Genomic DNA, 23,037 nt, shown 5'->3' on the forward strand with positions numbered 1-23,037 from the left:
ACGTGGGGCTCCTGGACTAGGGTGAGGAGACGTGAGGCCTAGCCATTCCCTCTGCATGAGGCTTGGGGTTTGCAAGGAGGCTGCGCAGCGTCTCCTTGCTCCTCTCAACCGCTCAGAGAAGAAGATCCTGCCATTCCCTTTGTGTGAGGAAGCTTGATGTTAGAGATGTAAACGGTTCTCCCAGCCAGGGAATCCAGGATCTGGCCCCAGCTCTGTTGCTAATTCCTTGTAGGACCTTGAACTGGCTCATTTGCCTTCCTGGACCTGAGCGTTCTCATCTGTAATCTGAGTGACTGGATGTGACGAATTCTAAGGTCCCCTTTGTGTCTCTATTGTTCTTTGGTTCTGTAATTCCAGCAACATCGCCTGAGGGGAAATTCACTAGCTCTAGTATTTTCCATCTTTCAGTCTGGATTTGGTGGTCAGAGTCTAGTCTTTCCAAGCCCTCGATCTCTTTTTGTCATGGATGGTGTTAGCGTTAAAAGGTCTTGGCTCTCTTTCAGAAGTTACTAACCATCCCCCCTCTCTTCCCCTACAATGCAGGGCTACCACCCAATGCCCCATGAAGTGGAGATTGCGCACACCAAGAAGTTGTTCCGGAGGAGGAGGAATGATCGAAGGTAGGAGAGACTCTGTCACGAGCTTTTGGGTTTTCTTGTCCTGCGTCGGTTGTCTATGGCTCCGTCAGTTCAGGCCTGTGTTTTGCTTTTGCTTTTCCTGGTCACCAGCTGATGCTGATGAGATGAAGGAGGCACGGTGGGTGGTAACTGGTTGGGCAGCAGCGGCTGCACTTCTCTTGGTGGGCCCCGGGAATGGATCCCTTCAGGAGTCCAGGGCGGGTGTCGCAGTTCAGGAGAAGTACTCTTCCCACTGACCTTACAGCAATAGTAGTCTTCAAGGGACTAGGACCTAGCTGGCGCGTGTTTTGAGACATGGCCTCCAGGAGGCTCTGGAGCTCACAATTCCAAGGGCATCTGTCTTTCCTCCTCCCCGGTCACCAGGAGTCGTCCCTGGCCCGTGCTCGGCTCTGCTGTGACAGTGACACACAGATCAGCAAATGCACGTGCTACTGTTTTCAAATGTGTGGAGGAGCTCGTTTAAACTAAGGCAGAAACCAGGATCTCCCTGGCGCTCAAGGTCCTGAGGGATAGCAAGGGGCTAGAAAAAGTGCCACGAGGGAGCCCTGGATAGGAGCAAGCTCCTGAGGCTGGATGTCCTGGGAAGGCATCCTTTGTTTCCTCGAAGGCTTTCTGACCTGGGAAGGTCTTAAGGTATATTTCAAAAGGAAAACTCCAAAAGCAGAGTAATATTTATAGTACGTGGCCATTTGTGCACAAGAGGGGTTAGAGTATATTTTTTGCTTGAACGTGCATAAGTGATTTCTGGTTAGAAATATAAAAGAAGGAAGGAGGGGAGGGAAAAAGAGAGAGAGAGAGAGAAAGAAAGGAGGGAGAGAGAGAGAAAGGGAGAGAGGGAAAGAGAAAAACGCTTCTGCCGGAGGAATTAAAATGACGTGTTCCTCTACAGGGAATTTCTTCTTAGATAAAGGTGATGGCTTGTGGTTTTACCTTTAATGAACAGAGAATGTTCTCTGAGAGCCAAGAAACAGCCCTGCCAACATCCCTGCTCAGAAACTGGAAGTGCCTGTTCTCAGGCACCTGCCTTGAGACTAGGGCTGTGGCTGACTGGGGTCCCCCATCCTTCCCTCCACATATGGCCCTGAACGAGGGGTGTTGGGGGGTAGCCACAGCTTGGGGTGGGTGGAGGACTGGGCACCCCGAATGCCTGGTCATCAGCCGGTGGGATTTAGTGGGACTGAAACAGCCCCAGAGGACAGTAATTGTACAACTAGCTGGGAGGAAGGCAGTGCTGGCTTAGAAATCAGATCCACCAGGCACTTTATGTCACGGCATCAGAAGGGGAAACTGAGCAAGGAGAGTTGGCGCGTGCCCTCTTCCTGGCCTGCCCAGAGTGTGCTTATTACACTGTGAATGCCACCTTTTGCTGTGCAGCTTCACAGAGGCTAAATCCTGGTTTCTGAGTTCCTAGTGGAGGGAGGGAGTAGGGAACACTCCCCCAAAAGGGCAATGGAGTTCCTAGGGAGCTGGGGAGGTGTCAGGGAGAGCAGAGGCTTCGTGTCCCTCCTCCCCTGCCCTGTGGTCCCCAGAGCGTATGTCTGGAGGTATAGGAAGTCCTCGAGGTTCCAGATGAGCAGTCCCCTCTGACCTGCTTCCCCGGGCCCAGGCCCATGGCAGGCTGCGGCTCAGCGTCCAGGTCAGCCACACCTCCACTTGTGTGCCAGGTCGCCTCGCTCAGCAGGAGTCCCCGGGATGGTGGCAGGCCTCCGGAAGGCGGCAGCGTGACCCAGGAGTGTAGGAAGAGGAGCATGACATGCACGCACCAGGAAGCTGACCTTCCGCCAGGCCGCGCTCGTGTTAACAAATGCCCGGTTAGGTCAGCACCCCTCGAAAAGGATGTGGACCCAGGACAAGGTCCAAAGCAAGGCAATAAAGAAAGATGATTAAAGGGATGGAAAGTATGTCCTGTGAGGAGAGGCTGAGGGACGGGGCCAGGGAAGAGGAGGCTGCAGAGGAAGAGCATTCAGGTCAGTAAACTCATGAAAGATTCATACAGAGCGCTGAGGGGCAGCAGCCTCCACATTCCCCGGGACCCCAACCGGAGGAAACCAGCCAAGGTGGAAGGAGGGACGGCTCAGCTGGACCAAACAGGGACTCCAGGAACAAAAGTCATGACCACCAGGGGGTCAGACTCTGCGATCAGGGCTCCAGACGCACATTGAGCAAGTGCCGTGTGGCCAGGGCGCTTCACCTTTATTCACCACCCGGAATACCCTACAATCCAGCACTCAGCCGTCCCCAGGCAATGGGAGCAGAGCAGGCAGCCGGGTAGTCTAAGGACCTCACTGTCTGAAAGCAGGAAGCCAACCGCAGGGGCCTGCCCAGTCCTTGGTGGTGGAGCGTGTGATTCTGACATTTGGGGAATGGCTGCAGAACGTCGCCAGGTCAACCCTACCTTCCCTGCTGATGAAGTATCCATGTAGTGGCCTTGCTGAGCCCCAGGCCTTTGTGTTTGACCTTGATAGTTAACACTTTGGTACAGCAGGTTGACTTTTCTAGTATTGAGGGCTTAAACCACACCGAGAGGGGCTTGCGTTCCGTAGCTGGCAGAGGGGGAGGCGACCAGAATCAGGTTTGGTGACCCAAGGGCACAGCCATAGTCTGTGTCATGCCTCTGATCTCTCCCTCTGTTGTGGGGGAGAGCAGGCACTTCTTCCCCCATTTAACAGATGGGTGACTGAGGCCAGGGATGTCCGCCAAGACTGTTCAGCTGAGAAGTGGCAGAGCCAAGCTTGCCTCTATGGACTCCAGTGCTCAGCCCTTTCGTCTCCACAACCTCAGGTGGACCTTTGACCTAGAAAAGGCCAAGAGCGGGGAGCTGGTAGGTGTATAACTGGGCTGTGGCTGTAAGGTCACGTGAAGGGAAGTGGCCTGCTCTGCTCCCCCTGGTGTCTCTGTGGCTCTCCTTGGAATGCCTGCAGGGGACCATGGCTTCTGTCTTCCTGCAGAGTAATGAGTTGTGTCTGATGGCTGTGAACTCTCCGCAGCGTAGGCCGTTGCGGGACCTGAGCTCTGTGATGGCTGCAGGCTCGAGCAGGAATTTTCAAACTGGGCTCTTGAATCTGCATCATATCCCAGTTCCAGGTGACTCTCGCAGCGTCTGGATCTGCCCTCACTGCTTTTTCTCCCAGTCGTTGAAGTCTGAGGTACGTGCCCTGGAATTAGACACTGGGTGTGAATCCCACCTCGTCCACCCACTAACTCTGATCTGGGCACATTACTTCACTTCTTCAAAACTCTATTTCCTCTTCTGTACAATGGGTCTCCTAATTGGGAGACTTAAATGAGCTAATCCTCATAAGGCACCTGGAAAGGGTCTTCGTGCCAGCCCACTCTTCAGATCACAGGGGGGTCCAAGGCACTCAGCAGTGGGGAGGAGCCGTCTGCAGCCAGGGGTGGGCTTTCGTCCCTTGATCCCACAAGTGCTGGATTTGCTTGTCAGCCCAGGGAGCTATGCTTGACGTTCCCTCTGGGGGCGGGGCACCCAGGATCAATTTTTCCTTCTCCTGGATCATCTTGTAAAGCTCTTGCACTGTCGGGGCTGCCAGGGAAGGAGGCCCCTCCAGAGCAGCTGTCTGTAGACGCTGCATCCCCATTCCGTGCCCTGCTTCCAGGGGCTCAGTGATTAAAACTGAGTTGTGGATGTCTTTTCTTCATGTTCCAGGAAAAAGCTAAACTCATGAACAGTTCAAAGGTTTTCTCCTTAAACATGTTCTCAAAACTTGGACAATTGGTAACCACTTGCTTGTTTAGGGAAACCAGTCAAAGATATTTTCTGATTTCAGACAAAATTGTGCATTGCATGATATGAATGTACTAAATGAGTGTTTCATGCGTTCCCACAAGAGCAGCGGGCCTCCTGGTGCTCTGTCCCCACCCAAGCCAAAGACCTGCTGACTGGAAGCGGGGACCTGGGGGTTTGTCTCCCGCCCCAAGCTCCTTACCCACAGGATGCAGAGAGTATGGTGGAGCAAAGTCACTGGGGGGCCGAGTCCTGGCCACACTGCTGACCCGCTGCCTGTGTTGACCTTGAGTGAGGTCTCTCACCTCAGGGGTGTGGGGATTTCTCTACTCATCCCCCACCCCCACTCCATTTGAAGAGGTGAACAAACCAAGGCAGTGAACGAATGTCAGAGTCCGTAGGAAGTAGCTTCTGGGATGGAGATTAGCGGGCAGGGCACTTACTAAGGAGTCCCTTAGGATCAATACCTGCAGATGGGAAGGGAAGGGAAGGGAGCAGGATGGGGTGGAGGACAGAGTCGAGTCAACGTGCAGTCTGGGTGGGCGGTTCTGACCCTACGGGGAGTTCTGAAGTTGGGGTGACTCTTTAGAGTTGTCTCGAGATGGAGTGAAGGGGCAGGTCTTTGTGTCACCGTGTCCGCTGATCATCAGATGGGCACTGCCTGGGGATGGAGTGTGACCTTGGAGCACCAGCTCTCTTCATCCCAGGCAGTTTCCATAAGGATTGACAGCTGGGGGAGCAGGAGAGTGTATCATTCCTGAAGGGGGACGTGGGTGGCAATCAGAGCGAACACCGCAATGGAGCACTATTTAACTCTCCAACTAGGATTGATGGAGCAGCACTCTGCCACATTCTGTGCTCTGAGAACGCCAGAGAAGTTCGTGGTCCCTGCTCTCAAGGGCCTGAGTTATAGCTTGTGCAATGCTCTCTGGCTTCAGAAGCCACCAGAACATGGTACACGACTCTGTAGCATCTGCATGTTCACTCGAGAAGGTTCACAGAAAGGAGTCAACCCAAGGTGGTTACAGAATGCTTCCTGGAGGAGGCGGGCATTGAACCCACTGTGAGACATGAGGAAGATGTGGAAGGGAGATGGGAGGATGTCAGGATGAGAGGAATGTGAAAGCCGCCGTCAAACAGGTGAGGGCGCCAGGGATTCCCACCCCTGCAGAAGTCGCCTCCGCAAAGCTCCCCAGAAGCAGAGCCAGATGGGCGGAGCGCACAGCAGCCACTACCCCGAACTGAGCTAAATAGAAAGGAAAAGCCAGAGCTCCTGGCTCCTGTTGGGCTCCAGCCTAGACTGTTAGAAGTCTCCATAGACCCTGCGGACTCCAGAGCCGGCCCCCTCGCAGTTAGAGCGGGAGGCTAATGGAGGCATGAGCGTTCCATCGCACGATGCCTGTGTGTCTGACGAGACAGGAGAGCTGTTCTCCAAATTAATTTGTTTCGTTAAGTGAGGTCTCAGAATGGTTAATTTACTCCATGTGCAAAGTAGATTTGAAAGGAAGAAGAAAGAAATGCCATGGTCATCTCCAGCTAGTGTCAGATGGCTCCCCTGGGTGAGAGACAGGAGAACGGGCCATCCCCACATCTCTGAGTGTCACCCCTGCCTGGGTCCCCAGGTGGTGCAGTCGGGACACATCCTGGGTGATGCAGGGTGAGCAGAGCCCTCAGCAGCTCTTGCTCCCTCTGTCCTCCGACTGACCATGACTGTGGCTTGGTGTCCTCTAATTGTGGAACCAATTAAAAATTTTGTCCTGCCTCCCTTTCCTCTGCCAACATGTGCCCAAACCTTCCTTGGGTGCCAGGCTCTTTCCCTGGGGATAAAGTTAGTGTCAGCTATCAGATTTAATTTTGCAAGGTCTCTCTGTGACATCATCTAGGTCACTGATGAAAGCAAATAGGACGTCTGGAATTAGTAGTGATGGGTATGCAACTTTGTGAATATACTAAAAATCCTGAATGATGTCATTTAAAAGGGTGAGTTTTGTGGTATGTGAATTATATCTCAATTAAAAAAACTTTTTTGAATGAATAAGGCAAGTCCCAGGATGGAGTGATGTGGCAAGACCCTGGAAACACTCCTTGAATCTCGATGTTTGCAGGGTTCCCCAGGCTAGTAACCAATCAGGAAAGGACGTAGATCTGCTCTGGTTGTGACTTGGTCTGTGCGTATCTGTGCTAGCTATGAGTGGTTGCATCTTTTCCTCCAAATTATCTGTTTGGGAATCTCTTTGGGAGAGATATCTGTATTTTTCTGATTTTTGAAAATTGGAACTGTATGCACATAGCTACAGTCTCCAGGATTCCTCAGACGTGGTCGGGGCCACTTGTGACCTCACACGAAGAGTTCTCTTTTCCTGAGCAACATTACTCTACCCCTCAGGCAAGAAGGTGAAAAGTCAAAGCACGCTTTGCCCGCCCACCGTCTCCTCGGAGGCCCTCAGCATCGTAGGGATGCTCTAGTGGGGTCTGCGTTTCCTGGTCCAAGACTTGTTCTCCGATAGAAGGCAAACCTTTCTTTCAGCCACCCCCTTAATTTTACATCATCCACCCCATCAGCAGCTTCCCGCTTCCCTCCTCCTTCTCACTCTAAATACAAAAATTTAATTTTAGAATTGTCATTAACACTTGTTAAACCCACTCCTTGACAAGCTCTGACAACTCCACCTCATGCTTTGATGGCCATCACCAGTTACGGGAGACCCCTCCTTCCATTCTGAAATCCACCTTACCTCTCCTCCTTTTCACATCTGGGCTCCTGGGCGAGGACCCTGGAGGATTCCTGGGGCCTCCTTAAGCCCCTGTCTTTAAGTCACAGTTGCTTTCTGGAGCTTGATGTTTCCTTTAGCAGCTCAGACCACTCAGTCGTGGAGTCCTTCATGCTATGAAGATGACTATCTTAGATCTTGCCCACCAGGAACTGATCAGGAACTAACCAAGTTCAGAGCCTGGGATCTAACCATCATCCAGTTCACATGAGTTGTTAAGGTACCCATTTTGGAAGTACAGTCAATCCTCATTATTCGTGGATTCCATTTTTGCAAATTCGCCTACTTGCTAAAGTTTATTTGTGATCCCCAGATCAATACTCACAGTGCTCTCAAGGTCAGTCATTGACATACACAGAGTAGGGAGAAATTCCAGCCGCCCGACACTCATGTTCCCAGCTGAGGTCAAACGAGGAGATGCTCTGCCTTCTTGTTCCAGCTCTCATACTATAATCGTGTCCTTTTCCTGATCTCTTTAGTGCCATGTTTTTCATGTAGGTGTGCTTCTTGTTGGTGAATTTGCTGTTTAAAAAACCCCCGAGCATAGCGCTGAAGTGCTGTCTGGTGTTCCTAAGCACAAGAAGGCTGCGATGTGCCTTATGGAGAAAATACGTGTGCTAGAGGTGCTTCCTTCAGCCATGAGTTGTAGTGCTGTTGGCCGTGAGTTCAACATTAATGAATCAGCGTTATATAGTAAATGAACTGTCTTTAAGCAGAAACATACATAAAATGAAGTCATATGTTGATCAGCTGGAGAAAATCTTGTGACCAGAGGCATGCAGGAGCTCTGCCCTGTATTTCCCCCAGGAGCAGTGGTTCGGTGTCCTCTAATTCAGTGTTTGTGGGACTTTGGAGAATGTAACTCTCGTGAATAATGAGAATTGACTGTGCTCGCTCTTTAAAACAGGGAGAGAGATGCTGAAGGTCAAGGAGGATGTTGTGGGTGGTGGGATTTTAGGCCTGAGTCTTTTGTCTTGTTCATGTGGCGGTGGTAGAGCTGGAGGAAAGAGAAGCGGGGAGAGGGAGGCACATCCTCCCTGGGTCGTCACCTGGCTTGTGTTTCATGGAGGGGTCCTCTGCTTGCTTTGCCCCATCCTGGGATGACACCATCCTCAGAGCCCTCCAGACTGCTTAGCCCTGCAGTGACCATCATTGTCATCCTGTCATCGGGAGCCCCGGGGACAGTGAGACAGATCCACGCTCCCACTGCCTGCGGTTTGTCTTTATATCCCAGCAAGGAAATTGCCCTCATTAAGTCTCTGCTAAAGATAGATAAGAAAATGGGGCAGGCAAACCCCCACCTGGCAGGCAGCCCTGTCAGATTCTAAGCAAAATGAGTCAGATAGGAATTATTTTTAGGCTCCTTCTCCTCCCCCACGCCCACCCCTAAGCGGGCTCTCTTGGAAAGAAGAGCAGCTCATTTCTTGAAGCCAGATGTCCAGGTCCCTGTTTGATTGACGTGAAGGCCTTGGTATGCCTAGAGAAGACCCCAGCCTTCATGCAAATCCTAATGGTCAGATCATCCTTTGGACAATGCAGCCGTCTTGCCCAGCACTCCTGGGCAGAACAGGCTGCCAGGAAGGCCGGCCCACAACTCACCCATGAGCAACGTATCGTCCCTGGATGCCCTTTCCTGCCTCTCCTTCCTGGCACATGCTTCATGCTCAGGACCTACTCTTGGCATCACACTTTGTGGGAAAGAAAACAAGGCCGTGGGGTCCCCCTCCCAGGGAAGGACCAGCATGTCGCTTGGCCCAGGACTCGAATCCATGTGGGGGCTATTCTGCACATTTTGGCAGAGCTCCTGGGTGCCAGGTCTGCCCACCCTGGCAGTGGGCATCTCCCGTCTGTGCCCACAGCTGGGAAGCTGAGCATTGCTCCTACTTGTTCACTCTCTTCCCCTTTTTCCAGCTACTAGGATTCATTCAGACCCCTTAAACCCTGGAGGGCAAGCGAAGGAGATTTGCAGGCAAGGAAGCTGACCGAAGAGGAGGCATGGGGCATGCTCCTAGTGGCTGGGAGAGCTGGAGAAATGCTGACTAGGAAACTGGCCGTAGAGAGATAAATGCCATCTCTACCAGCTCTGTGCCTGGCACAGGAAGTAGAAAGGACCCCAGGAACCAGCCAGCCGAATGGGTTTAATTACTCCACGGAGGTCTTAGTCTCTCTTTTACTGAAATGCTGGGCTTTGGGGGGTTGGTTCACAAATGTTAATCCCTGGCCCTTCCTCCCTTGCTGGAGCAGATGGAAACAGGCAACTCTGAGGGCCCCAGGTGACCAGGCGCCTGGCACCAAGTCTGTGCAGCCTCCCCTCAAGGCAGTGTGTGTGATGGGCACCCTGGGGCCTGAGCCAGGCTCACTTCAGGACTGGCTCCTCCCTCACCACCCAGGGGGTCTGGAGAAAATAAGGGCCCTCTCCAAGCCCACTCTTCCTATTGACCCCAAGGGCATGGATGTACAGCCTGCAAGGATGGCCGTAGATGGCGTGTGACGGCAGGTACATGAGGAGTCCCAGCCCCTGCCCGGCCCTTAGTACAGAAACATGAGTCCCCTGTCCTTCTTCCCATTCACTCCTGGGACCCCTGTGCCCTGAGCAGTGTGTTGGGAAGGGAAGAACGCTGGACCAGCAGTCGTGGAATCTGGGTATTCATCCTTGTGGTGTGACCCAGGGCGATTCCCTTCTACTTTGGAGCCTGCGGTTTTCTCGGTGATAGAATGGAGTTCCTGATTCCAGCTCTCAAATGCGTTAGGAAGAGTGTGGGGCTAAAGATGGAAGAGAACTCTCCCCCAGAATATTCCATTCCTTAACCATGTTGGGAAAGACAGAACTGAGAGACACTCCACAGGCCAGTTGAGGCTTTCAGTGCAAATAACCAGTACCCCTTACGTCTTCAGCCCGGCCCATGCACCCTATCCAGAAAGTTCCAGAAAGGTGGGCCATGTCTGCTGCTCCTGTGTACATCTTTTGGGACCAAATCTGGTCCAGGTCTGCACCTTGGGCACCCAGCCACGCCTGTCTGAGCCCCCATACTCTGAGCATCCTGGCTGCCTGACATGCGACACTGCCCGGGACCTCCTTGTTCATAGGACAGGCTGTGCATCCCGTTGTTTCTAGGGCCTCTTTGCTGAACCCACAGGAAACCTTGGCCCACCTTCAGTCCCGTCTGGAAGTCACTCAGTGATTGAACAAGCACTTCCAGAATGCTCACCGTGTTCAGGACACACTGAGCCCTTTACAAATATCAGCTCATATAATCTTCCCAAGAACCTTAGGAAGGAGATACTGTTTTTACAGATGATGAAAGTAACTTGCACAGAGAAGTGAAGTAACCTGCCCAAAGTCACAGAGCTAGGAAGTAGCTGAGCATGACTGCAAACTCAAGCCATCTGGCTTCAGAGCCTGTGCCCCTAAGCAGTTCTCTGTGGGGAAACTTCCCTCTGCCCCTCCTCGGCAGGCTCGGCCTTCCTCTTCTGTGTCCCTCACTGCTTTCCACGTACACCCCCTAGTTAAGCCCTGATGAACTCATGTGCCAGGGGTCGTACTGGCAGCATGGGAACTGCTGTTTTCAGAAGGACGGAGGGGAGGGCTAGTGCATAATTAAAGGGAGTGAACGAATGGTGAGATTGCAGACAAGACCCACCAGACAGGGTGGCCCACCCTCTGCCCTCTGCACCCCTGCACCAGGTCAGTCATGCCCATGGATCCCTTCCCTGATCCGGATGATTCATGCGTGGACATATTTAGGAAGTTCCTGTGATAGCCCAGAGCTTTCCCAGGTTGTGGGGGCCCCACCCAGTGAGGGGCCGGAAGAAGGGTGGTGTGAGTTTCAGAATGGTGGACAGCTCTCAGGGGAGGGCCGTCTGGCTGGGGAGAGCTTCCTCCAGCTGCCAGCTCCCCCCAGTCCCGGGAGGACAAGGCCAGGGCACGAGGGTGCCCTCTACTCCCTGAGGCTCCCCAGCAGGGACCGGAGCACAGGTTTTAAAAATACCCAGGAGCCTTCCTGCCTGGGTCAGCATTTACCCTGAGCTCCAGGAGTTATTTCTGAGTCTTCCCAGTAATTTAATTTTAGCCATTTATTCCAATGCGTGTGTTTGGGGGAAGCCAAGGTGGCCTCTATTATGGTTTGGAGTATTTTGGGAGGGCTTGATTTCCAGAAGTGATGCAGGGGCTCAATTAGGCAAGACATCAGCAAACAGAATTAAAATAACTCAAGAAGACAGGCCCTCGGGTCCCCAGAGCTAATGCCTGTGCTTAGCCCCCATGGGGGAAAGGAAGACCAAGGTGTCCCCTGTGTGCCCAGGGGCCATCTCTCAAGTGGCAGTTGTGTCATTGTCTCTAGCTCTCCGAACCCTGCAGGCATCTGAGTGCCCTTCAAAATGCAGAATGCATGGAGCTGCCCATTCTTTCTAAGTAAGCTTGGACAGACAGACAGACAGCCCCAGCAGCAGGAGTGGACAGGCTCACACCCTTGCCAAGATCTGTAGGTCCAGCTTGTAGGTAGACACTCAAACTCACCAACAATTCTTGGGGAGCTCAAAACTTACAGTCACCAGCACATTAACATTGCAGAGGTTTTTGGAGGAATTATTAAACAGCGTGTGACCTTGCTAACAGACCTGCAGAAGCCCTGACAGTGCCAGCCATGCTGACCTCCCTGCCTCCGCTCCCTGAAGACAGGGCTGCTCACCCTGCCCTCAGCTCCTCTCCCACCACACTGTCCTCGCTCACTGAGCTTCCCGGCCCCAGTGTTCTCTCGGTCCCTTGAACGAGCCAAGTCACTCCTGCCGCGTGCCTGGCCCCTCTGCTTAGTACCTTCCTCACCTGACCCTTGCCCTTGCTGCTCCCTCCATGTTACAGGTTCTGCCTGCCCCTACTCTTCACTCTCCATGCTCTGCTTAGCCTCCCTCGATCCTCCTCCCTGACCTTCCCCACAGTTGCTGGGGTGCACCAGGCCCGGCGCGGACTGAGAGAGCTCCCCCGCCATGCTCGAATTCCCTGGCTCACCTGGAGCAGGTGCAGTGGCTGCAGAATTTGGGGATGGGGGGAGGCCCGAGAGCGTGCAGGACACTTGTTCACAGCGTGTGGGACGGTGAGCCCCGTATCCAGAGGCACCTCTCCAGGTCAACAGATGAGCCCAGAGCAAAAGCAGTCGCCCCAAGACAGCATTATCCACAGTTACCCCTTCCTCAGGAATACGCTGCCCTTGAGTTGTCTTCAAACTCCATCTTTTCAGCTTCAAGGGGAGAATTCCATGGACAAAGGATCCAGTTTCGGGCTCTCTGTTTGTGGGGACTGACGCTGAGCTCAGAACGATGTGTGTGGACTCAAAACAAAGATGAGAAATGTTTTTAGAAACAAAAGAATACTGTAGGGGGCTGTGTGTGTGTGTTTGGTCTGGTGGCCAAGTGGCCGCAGTAAACACGTCTTCCAGACTGGCTCGGTGTGTCAGGGAGCAGATGGCACTGCCTGATCACCTGAGCGGGACACCTGGGGCCTTTGAACCGTGAGCTGTGGCTGTGGCTCGGAGAGGCTGGGTGGAGACCGGGGTGAGACAGGCAGAGGGCAGGATTCTGACTTTGCCCTGATGTTCTGGAAGGTTGGAGACAGTCAGGAGTCGGGTAAGGACGGTGGTCATTGAGACCATTCTAGGTAGGGCCCACGAAGGCCAGCTCCCTCCCAAGGCCTCACCATTCGTTCAGTTCCGGTCCCACTGCCCTCGGGACAGCAGGAGAATCTTGGGCACCCTTTCCTGGCCGAAGCTCTAGGATGTTTTTACTGTGCTGCCTTCTTCTGCACACAACTGGGAAAAGCATCTCTGCCTTCTCAGCCAGCCCACCTCCCGCCCCTCTCAAGCTGCTCCTGGTGCGCACAGACTTACCGCTCTTGCGTCCCACCTTGTGAACCAGGGGGTCAGGGGTCAATCTGGCCACTCGGGGCAGACACTGTGCATTTTCACTGGAAACTTCAGTGATTACCCAGAGTTAAGAGAATGATCTAGTGCTGAGCGTTTCTGGCACACTCAGAAGCCAGCGCATTAGGGGATGGGTAGGAGGGTGGATGAGTTGTATTTTTTGAAGGCAGGATTTTCACTCCGCAAAGTCTAAAACCATCCCCCTTTAGGCAAACATCCCTTTTGCTCTTCCTTCACTTTCTAGAAGTCACATGACTGGAGCCCCTGCAGTGCCCAGGTTCCAAGCAGATGTATGTGTGGCCCCTTGAGCGTGCTGACGTGGCTGGACTTGGTTTGGGTCCCGTTGCCGAACGCAGAGCCTCAAAGGCATTGCTTCACCTCCCTGCCCCATGTTGCTCCTCTCTGAAACAGGACGTCTACCTTCTAAGACTGCTTTGCTGTTCAAATGAGATGATGCTGTGAAAGCAGATAAAATGCCGAGGGCTGCATAAACCTGAGGATTTATGCCTGTATTTGTGTTTGTAGTATACACATGTCTGTGTTTATAGTTGTGTGTGTGTGTATGTGACTGCGTTAGGGACTCTGCCAGTTATTTCCAGAGAGTTTACTGGAAATGGAGCTTGGCCTGGATGTTTGTATTTGTTATGTATTGCTGTATAACAAATTACTCCAAAACTTAGAGCTTGAAACAACAAACATTTATTATCTCACACAGCTTCCAAGGGTCAGAAATCCAGGAGCAGCTTAACTGGGTGGTTCTGGCTCAGGGTCTCTCTTGAGATTGTATTCAAAGCTGTTGGCCAGGGCTGTGGTCATCTGAAGGCTCAACTGGGGTTGGAGGGTCTGCTCACTCACGTGGTTATTGGCAGGTCTCAGTTCCTCACTAGTTTTTTATCACAGGATGAGCCTCACAAGGCTACTCTTGACATAACAGCTGACTTCTCCCAGAGTACGATCTGAGAGGCAGACAGACACCAAGATGGAAGATGTAGATTTTTTATAACCTAATCTTAGGAGTGATGTTCCATCACTTCTGCCACATTTTGTTGGTCACACAGACCCCTGGTACAAGGTGGAAGAGGATACACAAGGGGTGTGAATCCCACGAGGCCAGAGCCATCTTGGAGATTAGTTATCATTGCCCACCCTCTTGCCCCCATGATGCATGTTTCTTCTACATGCAAAATACACTCACCCCTCCCAATGTCTCATTTGATTACAGCACCAGCTCAGAGTTCAGGATCTCATCATCTAGGTCATGTCCAGGTGTGGATGAGGCTCTTTGGGTGCAGTTCCTTACATACAGCTCCTCAGGTACAGCTCTTTCTTGATCTCTGGGCCTTTGATTTAAAGAGACAAGTTAGCTGCTCCTCCCCCACATACCCAACATACAATTGTGGGACAGGCATAAGGTAACTGCCCTAGACACCCCTATTCAACAAGGGGGGACACAAGAAGTATGCAGAAGCGTTGGTCCATAGCAGTTCTGAAATCTAGCCAGGCAGATCCTGGAAGTTCCTTGGTTGGGATTCAGTCCTATTCCTGCCCAGGAGTTATTCGATGTGACTCTTGGCTCCACTCTCTACCCTCAGGGTCTCTTGAGATTGCAGCAGGTCATTGGCCCAGTGAATACTCTGGGCTCTTGGTTCTGCCTCTGACTCATCCTTCCTTTTCTATGAAAGGCAGCTTGTATGTGCAGCTGAGTCGTTTGCTCAGCCAGCTTTGTGCCAGTAGAATTTTGGAGGTCTAACAGCCTCTTTTCATTGTGTACATTTCGTACAGTCCTGTCCCTTGCAGCCCAAGCTGTCAATGTTTCTACTGATATAATTCTTTTAAAAACATCATGGGTCTTCTGTGAATCCTATCAGAGTCTACTTCACTAAATAAGACCCATCCACAAATCTCCTGAAAATCATCCCTTCTCTACCTTGGGTCGTGCTAAGGAACAATGCCCTTAAGCTTCTTGGAAGCTCTATTGTTTGAGAAGATCTGAGAGTCACGCATTTGAAATCTTTAGAGCTTTTTTCTGACTAACAGTCCTCTGAGGCAACACCTTCAGCCTTTCTGAGATCTTAACAAAAGACTTAATAGTCACACCCTCAGCCCCATCTTTGGACCATGCTTTCCTGGGAGGACCTGGATTTGATCTTTGCTCAGGATTCGTTTCCTAATTTTAGCATCATTTGCCGTCTGGAAAGTCTGAGAATCTTCAAAACTAGCAAGTCAGAGAATCTTCAAAACTAGCAAATCCTGGCTCCTTTTATGTAACAGCCCTCCTTTTAGCTTCTCTGTCTCTTCTCACGCTTTACTGTACCCAGCAAGAAGAAACCAGCAGCTGCAACACTCTGGCTGCAAATCTCTTAGCTAGATCACAGGAGTCATTAGATACATTTTCTACTTTTCGCAGAACTGCAGGAGATAGTGTTGCTAAACATTCTGCAGCTACATAACAAGAACCTCCTTCTTCCAGTTCCAATAATATATATTCTCACTCCTGGTAAAGCCCTGCCCAGCAGTCTCCTCAAAGTCCATGTTTCTACTAACAGTCTCTTCATGGCACTTTAGGTTTTCACTAACACTTTTCTCAGAATCCTCTGGTTCCTACCCACTGCCCACTCCCAAAGCCACTCCCACATTTTAGACTTTTTTTTGTGGCATCACCCTACTTCTAAGTACCAAAATCTGTAGTAGTTCTCTCTTGTTGTGTAACAAATTACCCCCAAATTTAGCAGCTTAAAATAACAAGCGTTTACTCTCTCACACCGTTTCCAAGGGTCCAGAATCCAGCAGCAACCTAGCTGGGTGGTTCTGGCTCGAGGTCTCTCATGAGCTGCAGTCAAGCTGTTGATAGGGATTACGATCATTTGAAGACTTGGTTCGGATGGGGCTGGAAGATTCACTTCCAAGCTCCCTGACGTGGTTGTTGGCAGGCCTTAGTTTCTCACTGGCTGTTGGCCGGAAGCTTCATTTCCTTGCAATGTGGGCCTCTCTGTAGGGTGCTCATGACAGAATGAGTGATGAGAGAGAGAGATGGAAGCTGGCATGTCCTTTGTAACCTAATCTCCACAGTGATATACCGTCCCTTCTGCCATATTCTGTTGGTCCCACAGACGAACCCTGGTACGATGTGGGAAAGGACTACACAAGGGTGTGAATGCCACTGGGGCCATCTGTACTTGTTTCTAGTTCCTTCCTGTATCATTGCCTTTTTTTTTTTTTTTTTTTTCACTTTCAATGATCCAGTAAAACCCACCAATAGCTTTGAATGAGTTGAGGTTTTCTGTGTTTTTTCTTTTCTGGTTCAACTTCATATCTTTCCAAGAATGCTTTCTTTATCCTGTCGTCTCTTCTATCCTTCCATCCTCCCTGTCCATGGCTCCTGTCTACCGTGGAGCATGATTTACAGTGTTTCCTCCCTGGGGGAGATTGTGAGCCAGAGGATGCTGTTGTCTGAGCTTTGGAGCACACCTGTCCTCCATGGAGTCCAACAGGTAGGTCCCAGAAATGGGACCTTTCCAAGATATACACACAGAACAGACACACAGACACACACTCACACGTATACTTATTTTCCCTTAAATTCTGTAATCTCAATGATCATCAAAAGTTGGGCTTTAATTGGAAGCATGTTGAAATGTTTGAATCTGTCAGACACTGACAGGGAAGGCTTCCTTGGCAGGAGAGAAAAGAATACAAATATTAACAATGCAAATAAAGATGTCTTACGTAGCTTTCTCATAGCATTCCCACAGCAGGCCTGGGAAGCAGATAAGACAAATGCGAGCATCCCCATTGTAAGAGTGGTGTAGGTAAGACTCAGAGAGCCTACATGATTTACTCAAGACCATGCAGAACTGTGGCTTGTTCCAGACTCAGGAATATCCAGATTCTTTTCCATGGGGTTCTGGAACATTGGCCTGATGCAGAAGGCCATGTGCTTCTTTTTTACCCACTCCAGAATAAATGGTGATCTGAAGTTGTCTGCCTGTCTGGGTGAGGGTTGTCCTGTCTGGGAAAGAAGGCCAGATATTGTAGGGGTCCAGAGTAGTGGGGAGAGGAGAGACGTCCCTCAGAACTGGAAATGTTTTGGTGGGTGTGATGAAAGGTTGTGAGGGACCGCACAGTGGTGGTACCGTGGTGATGGGCAAAACAGGACCCCTTTAATGTCCCTTCTGATCTACCCCAATGCTCTTCCTCCTCCATTCTGAAGGCATTGCTAGAAGGACTTCAGGGGGCTCTGACTCCAAAGGGAGTCATTGGAATGAAGTGATAATAAGCCTCTTTTGTCTCCAGTTGTGCTGTCTAATGCAGTGGCCACGGGGGCTATTTAAGTTAGTTACAGTTAAAATTTCAATTTTTCAGTCACACCGGCTGCATTCCAAGCGCTCAATAACGACATGTAGTTAACGGTTACCACATTGAACAGTGCAGATAGAGAACATCATCCCCACATTCTATTAGACATCCCTGCTGTACAGGAGCTCTCCCTGGCCCAGAGAGCCAGGCGTGGCATGGTTGGGGAAAGAGAGAAAACTGGAGTAGGACAGTCTGAGAGCCTGGGCAGTGGGAGGATGACCTGAAGAGCAGAAGGAACCTGAGAAAAAGAAGTGTTCACTGAGCAGTCCATGCCCCTCGTTCCCCACTCCCCCCGCCATGGGGCTCGGGAAGTGGAGCTGGGTCTGGGAGTGAGAAACAATCTGAAGCCCACAGGAGCCACTTCCTCAGGGTCTTCGTTCAGAAGCATGGCCTGGAGGAAGACAGAATGTTACCACCAGGGAGTGGCCTTCATACCCACCCTGCAGGCTGCCAGGACCCCTGAGAGCTGTGCAGCCTCCCCCAGACCTGACGGGGATATCACCGCGAGTCGTGAGTGTAGAGCAATTGGGAGGAATAACAAGGAATGAGACAGCCGGATGGGAGTCTGGTGCCCATCGGCCCCGGCTGCCAGGGATAGGAAAGTGCCTCTGCGTGAGTATTTAGAAGGCGTCCTTGGGGGGCTGAGCTGGCCCATTCCACCACATAGCTACTGGGAGTGTTGAGGAGGAGAAAGAAAATTCTCTCAGAGTCTGTCGTTTTGTAAGAGCAGCCTTTTGAAAGAAGGCAGCCTGCCCCCGCTCCTTTGAGCCAAGCCCGTAGGGAACCCTCCCAACTCTGCGTGCAGTGCTCCCCCTGGCTCCTCTTTTACTGACCCCTTTCCTCCTAGAAGTCATGACTAGCCCCTCTCTTCTCCAGGTCTCTCCGGGCTGGGTCTCAGCGTGAAACTTGTCCATGGTAAAGGCCTCCCTTCCCATCCTAGGACTCCTCGTGCATTTTAGCCAGGGAGGGCAAAGGGGTAGCAATTTGGGGTCCAATAAAGAGGGTATTCGGAGATAGAGCTGGCCATCTCCCCCTGAGCCAGGGTTAGCTCTCAGCCAGGCCACGAGGGATGTTGGGTTCCCTGACCTCCGCTGGGCTTGCCCTGTGAGCCCTGGCTCAGATCCAAGAAGGACGTCCAGCAGGGGGAGGGGCCAGGCTGGAAGGGAGGCCTGAGGCTCCCTCTGGGGCAGGGAGTCGGGGAGACAGTCAAGGCTACCCCTTCTTCTGGCAGTGACTGCCCACCAGAAATAGGTCAGGGCTGCCCCCCTCGAGCATTGCTGTGGTCAGAGAGATGACATCAGATGAGCTCCTTGAACATTGGTGAAATCCCAGGCTTCAGTGGGGTTTGCTTGCATCCTGTTTGTCATTGGGGGAGCACTCAGGGGAGAGATGGGAGTTTTCTTGCAGAGGCTGAAGCACTTAGGGTGTCAGCCTCACCCACCCTCCTGATCCCCAGGGTGGTGGGAGCAAGCCTGTCCCCAGCCCCCATACAGATGGGTAAGTGGGGCCCAGACAAGGGGGCTTTGGTCAGAAAGGGAGGGTCTGCTGAGTGGAAAGTCTGTGCCAGGCACTCCAGGGGCTTACAGACTAGTTGAGAGAGTAGACATCCCGAATGATTCACACTTCATAACATTATTGTGTTTGTGCATGTGTGTGGTATGTTTTGTACGTGTGTGTACCTGTGTGAGGTGTGTGCGTGCGTGCAATGTGTGTACATGTGTGTGGTGTCTGCGTGTATGTAATAGTACAATGCCAGGCCACAGGTCCTAGGACTTCAGAGAAAGGAAAGATTTCTGGGGTTCGGGGTAGCCAAGAAGCCTCCCTGGAGGAGGTGCAACGTGATGTCTCTTCAGAGGGGTCAGGCCGAGGGCAGGAGGAAGTGCATTCCTGGGGAGTGACTAAGCAGAGGCGAAGGTCCCGAGGGGGGACCTGCCTGGGGTGATGTTCAGGGACAGTGGGCAGGCTGGCCTGACCGCAGAAGACACTGCCAAGGGGCCGAGGAGAGAGGGTGTGTCAGGGCAGTGAGCCCTGTGCAGAAGGCCAGCAGAGTTTAGACCCAGTGCACCAAGCCGTAGACCCATCTATGGATGCCTCGTATGCCGATGTCCAGGCTAAGAGAGGGGAACAGCAGGTGCCAAGGCACGTGGTTGGAAGGCATGTGGCCTGTGGAAGGTGGGGCAGAGGACAGTTCACGTTGGAGAGAAGATGAAATAGGAAGCTGGAGAAAGAAGGCGTTGAGAGATGAGGAGAGGGTACCTGAACAGCATCTGCATCTTCTGGTGTTGGAGGCAGCCTCGGGGTTTTGTCTTGAGTCCCAGAGCACAGTTCTCATCCTTTTAGGCTGGAGTCTGTAGAATGCTTGATGGTGAGAAAGTTTCCCCCATCCATAGTAGGTCGTGATCAAAATTTGAGACATCCTCCTACCCAGGGGCACTTAGCGCTGGTGAGCAGGTATAGGTGCTCCCATTCCGCCTGCCATCCTCCCTGGGAGCTCGGCGCCTGGATCCCGGGTGGCGACAGTAAACACCCATGCGTGCTGGTGGAGGGGAGAAGGGATGGCCTCAGGGGGAGGCCTGGGCTGGTTGTTATTCCGTGTGTCAGGGGAAGTGGAGGAGTCAGAAGGGCACGCCAGGGGGGTCTGGTGGTTAGGATGGCCTCGTTCCTGGGAACAGTTGCCACAGAACCTTTTCCCCAGCTTCTCTGTAGCAGCCACTCTTCCTCCCCAGAATGCTAGGAAAACCTGCAATTACTGAGCCGCCCCTGGGTGGGAGTGTTCAGACCTCCTCTTCTTCCTTCCAAGATACACTGAGTCAGGACCCGGTCAGTGCAGAAAGCGGATTCCTCTCCCACGTTCCTTCCCGCACGGCCCCCCTGGGGCTGTCGTTAATGAGCTTGGTGATTATGTATTTCACGTCTGGGATTAGGAAGGTGAAGAGGGTTGGATGGATGCCTGTGCCTCTCTGGGCTCTGAAGCCAGCATCCTCCTGCTCTTGGCATGCTCTGGGGCCACTCAGCAGATCCCACAGTGTCCCCGGGGTTTGGGGCCCTCTCTGCCTCCAGCTGCACAGAGCGGAAGTCGGAGCTGTGGATGGAAGATTGGGAGATGACCGTGAGCTGGAATGTGTGATGCACAGCTTAGTGGGAAGCTCCGCCCAGGCTGCCACTTTGGGATGGCTCACAGTTTTGCTCTTTCTTGTTCTTCCAGTGATTTTTCTTTTTGGCCTATTTATTTCCTGGCCTCTTGCCTTTCCTTGTGTGAGTTGTGGTTGGGGGTGTGGAGACAGAAGGAAAAACAGAGAGAATGGGTGGCTCCAGATCTGACATTTTTTCAGCGGAAGAAGGAATGAAAGCAACCCTTGGGTATCGGGAACTTTCTGGATGTGGATCACCATAGCCAGTGAGCCCCCAGGCCCTCCTAGGGAAGGTGATAGGAGCCTCCTGTCGGGGCAGGCTGGCCTTGCCCCTAGAAGAGCATTCAACCCTCTGCCGTCTTAACCAGATGCCCGGGCCCCTGCTGTTCCACCCACATTCTGGCATCTGTGAGTTCCTTAGAACGATGCCTGCTCAGCTGGCTGCTCCCTGCAGACCCCCGGCTTTGCACTTGCTCTCCCACTTCCTGCTCACAGCCCTGCCTCCATGACCCACCATGTGGCTCCCCGTCACCCAGCAGCCCTTTGCCATACGCAGAGAAGCCCATGACGGGCACCAAGGCAGTCACATGGCGAATTCTTGTCTTTATCTCCTTCCCCTGAAAAAAGATTGGCTGCTTCCATGGCTTTGCTGGGAACAGGTTCAGGTCAGCTTCCACACGTGGTCCTTTTACAGACCCACCGTATCCACTCCAAGGCCCACCCAGATCTTCTTATCCAGGCTCCTCGTTTTGCAGCAAGAACAGGGCTCCCCAAGGTCAAACACTTGACATTGGCAGAGCCAGGCTATCACCTGCGCCTCAGCTCCTGCCCTGATACTTCTCCTAGCATTTGACAAGGCCCCACCCTGTCTATCGCCAAGAATCAGGGAGTTCTTGAATCAGAACAGGAAGAAATCCCAGAACAGGAAGTAACCCATTCTCTTAGAAGCTGCTGCATAAGGACTTCTGGGACTGTCCTCCCCTTATCCAGACCGGTGGAGCTCACTAGAAAGCCAGACTAAGTCACCTTGCTGCAGACAAATAAGTAAATAAAAATGGGGGAAAAAATCCATCCGTAAAAATAAAAAGCAGAAATAAATGACCTTAAATAATGTTAACTGAACAAAAGCAAAGTGGAAAAAGTATATGTAGCATGCTACTATTTCTCCCCAGAAAGGCAAATCTAAACATATATTTATATGTACTTATATTAAAGACAGTGAACGGATGGATAAACCATAAAACCAATAAAATGGTTATTTACAGACCCGAAAGGGGAAGGAGTAGAAGGCAGACATCGCTGAACACCTTGATTTGGAGATTTTACTGTGGAACCGTGTAAATATTTTAGATAGTTATAAATAAAAATTAAACTGAAACAAAAACAAACCTTTCTGCTGTGCCTGAGAAAGCAGGTGTGCTCCCTGAGCTGGCATCCAGGCCAGCTCCAGGCTCCTGGGTCCTCCAACCTTCTCAACATCCCACGGGGGTGTCTCAGAAACTCTTCAAACTCAGCATCTCCCAGAACGAGCTTCTGTCCACCCCAAACCTGCCCACCCCCCAGTCTTCCCGCTCAGATAATGCGGCTCTCCTTGCAGTTGCTGAGGCCAAATACCTTGGAGACATCCTTGATTTCTCCCCTTCTCTCCATCCACAGCCATCTGAAATTTCTGCCAGTCAAAACAGGTCCAGAATCCACCACTTCTTTCCCCCTCTACTCCTGCTCCTCTGGTCCGGGGCACCATTGACTCTCACCTGCATCATTCCTATAACCTCAGTGGTCTCCCTGCTTCTGCCTTTTTAAATGTCATTTCTTTGTTCGGAATCCTCCAGTAGTTCCCCATTTCACACAGAGTAAGGACTAGAGTCTTTCAGTGGTCTACAAGGCCCCAGATAATCTGGTTCCCATCACCTCTGACTTCATCGTCTACCATCCCCCCTGCACTCCAGACACACTAGTCTTCTTGGTGTGGGTGATGGTGCATCACCTCAGGGCCTTTACACTCACTGTCCCCTCAGAGGATAAGCTCCTACCTCAGGGTCTTTGCACTTGCTGTCCCCTCTGCCTGGATTGCTCTGCTTCAGGTACTTACATGGCTCCTCCGTCAACTCTTTGCTCAGTGGCGCCATCTCAGCGAGACCTGTCCCAGCCACTCTATCTAAAAGTGCAAACTCTCCCGCAGGTGCCCCGCCACACACCAGCACACCCAGTCCCCTCCCCACCTTCACGTTCTCCATAGAACTGAACACCCTCTGACATTCTGTACCATGCATTTATTCTGTTTATTAATCTGTATCTCCCCACTCGAAGATAAACTCCAGCAGAGCAGGGCTTTTTGTCAAGTTGCTCCCAAGCCCACACTCAGTGTCTGGAGAAGAGTCTGGCATCTAGCAGACACTCAGTCAACATTACTGGGTAAGTGAATGACTGGACAAGGAGGTAGGCAGCCCAACCCTGGGTTGCTTACTTTGTCCTCTCAGGGCCTTT

General features: G+C 52.0%; 1 protein-coding gene and 1 long non-coding RNA gene across 42 annotated transcripts in view; one reads left to right on the plus strand and one right to left on the minus strand.

Moving 5' to 3' along the window:
* CTIF (cap binding complex dependent translation initiation factor) overlaps positions 1-23,037 on the plus strand; it is a 296,979-nt gene that overhangs the window by 155,958 nt on the left and 117,984 nt on the right. For all 41 annotated transcript variants that reach the window (XR_011421048.1, XR_011421049.1, XR_011421050.1 and 38 more), the window contains one exon: positions 544-620. Coding sequence is in view for 31 of the 41 variants with exons in the window: in XM_023647782.2 (XP_023503550.1) it covers positions 544-620 (77 nt within the window). In the remaining 10 variants the exon portion in view is untranslated. The remainder of the gene's footprint in view (positions 1-543; positions 621-23,037) is intronic.
* On the minus strand, positions 13,774-18,937 carry LOC138925411 (uncharacterized). The gene is made up of 3 exons (XR_011441526.1): positions 15,827-18,937; positions 14,259-14,403; positions 13,774-14,019 (listed from the first exon to the last, which is right to left on the minus strand). It is a non-coding gene; the product is annotated as an uncharacterized lncRNA (long non-coding RNA).

This window comes from Equus caballus, chromosome 8, assembly GCF_041296265.1.
Source record: "Equus caballus isolate H_3958 breed thoroughbred chromosome 8, TB-T2T, whole genome shotgun sequence".
Taxonomy (NCBI): domain Eukaryota; kingdom Metazoa; phylum Chordata; class Mammalia; order Perissodactyla; family Equidae; genus Equus; species Equus caballus.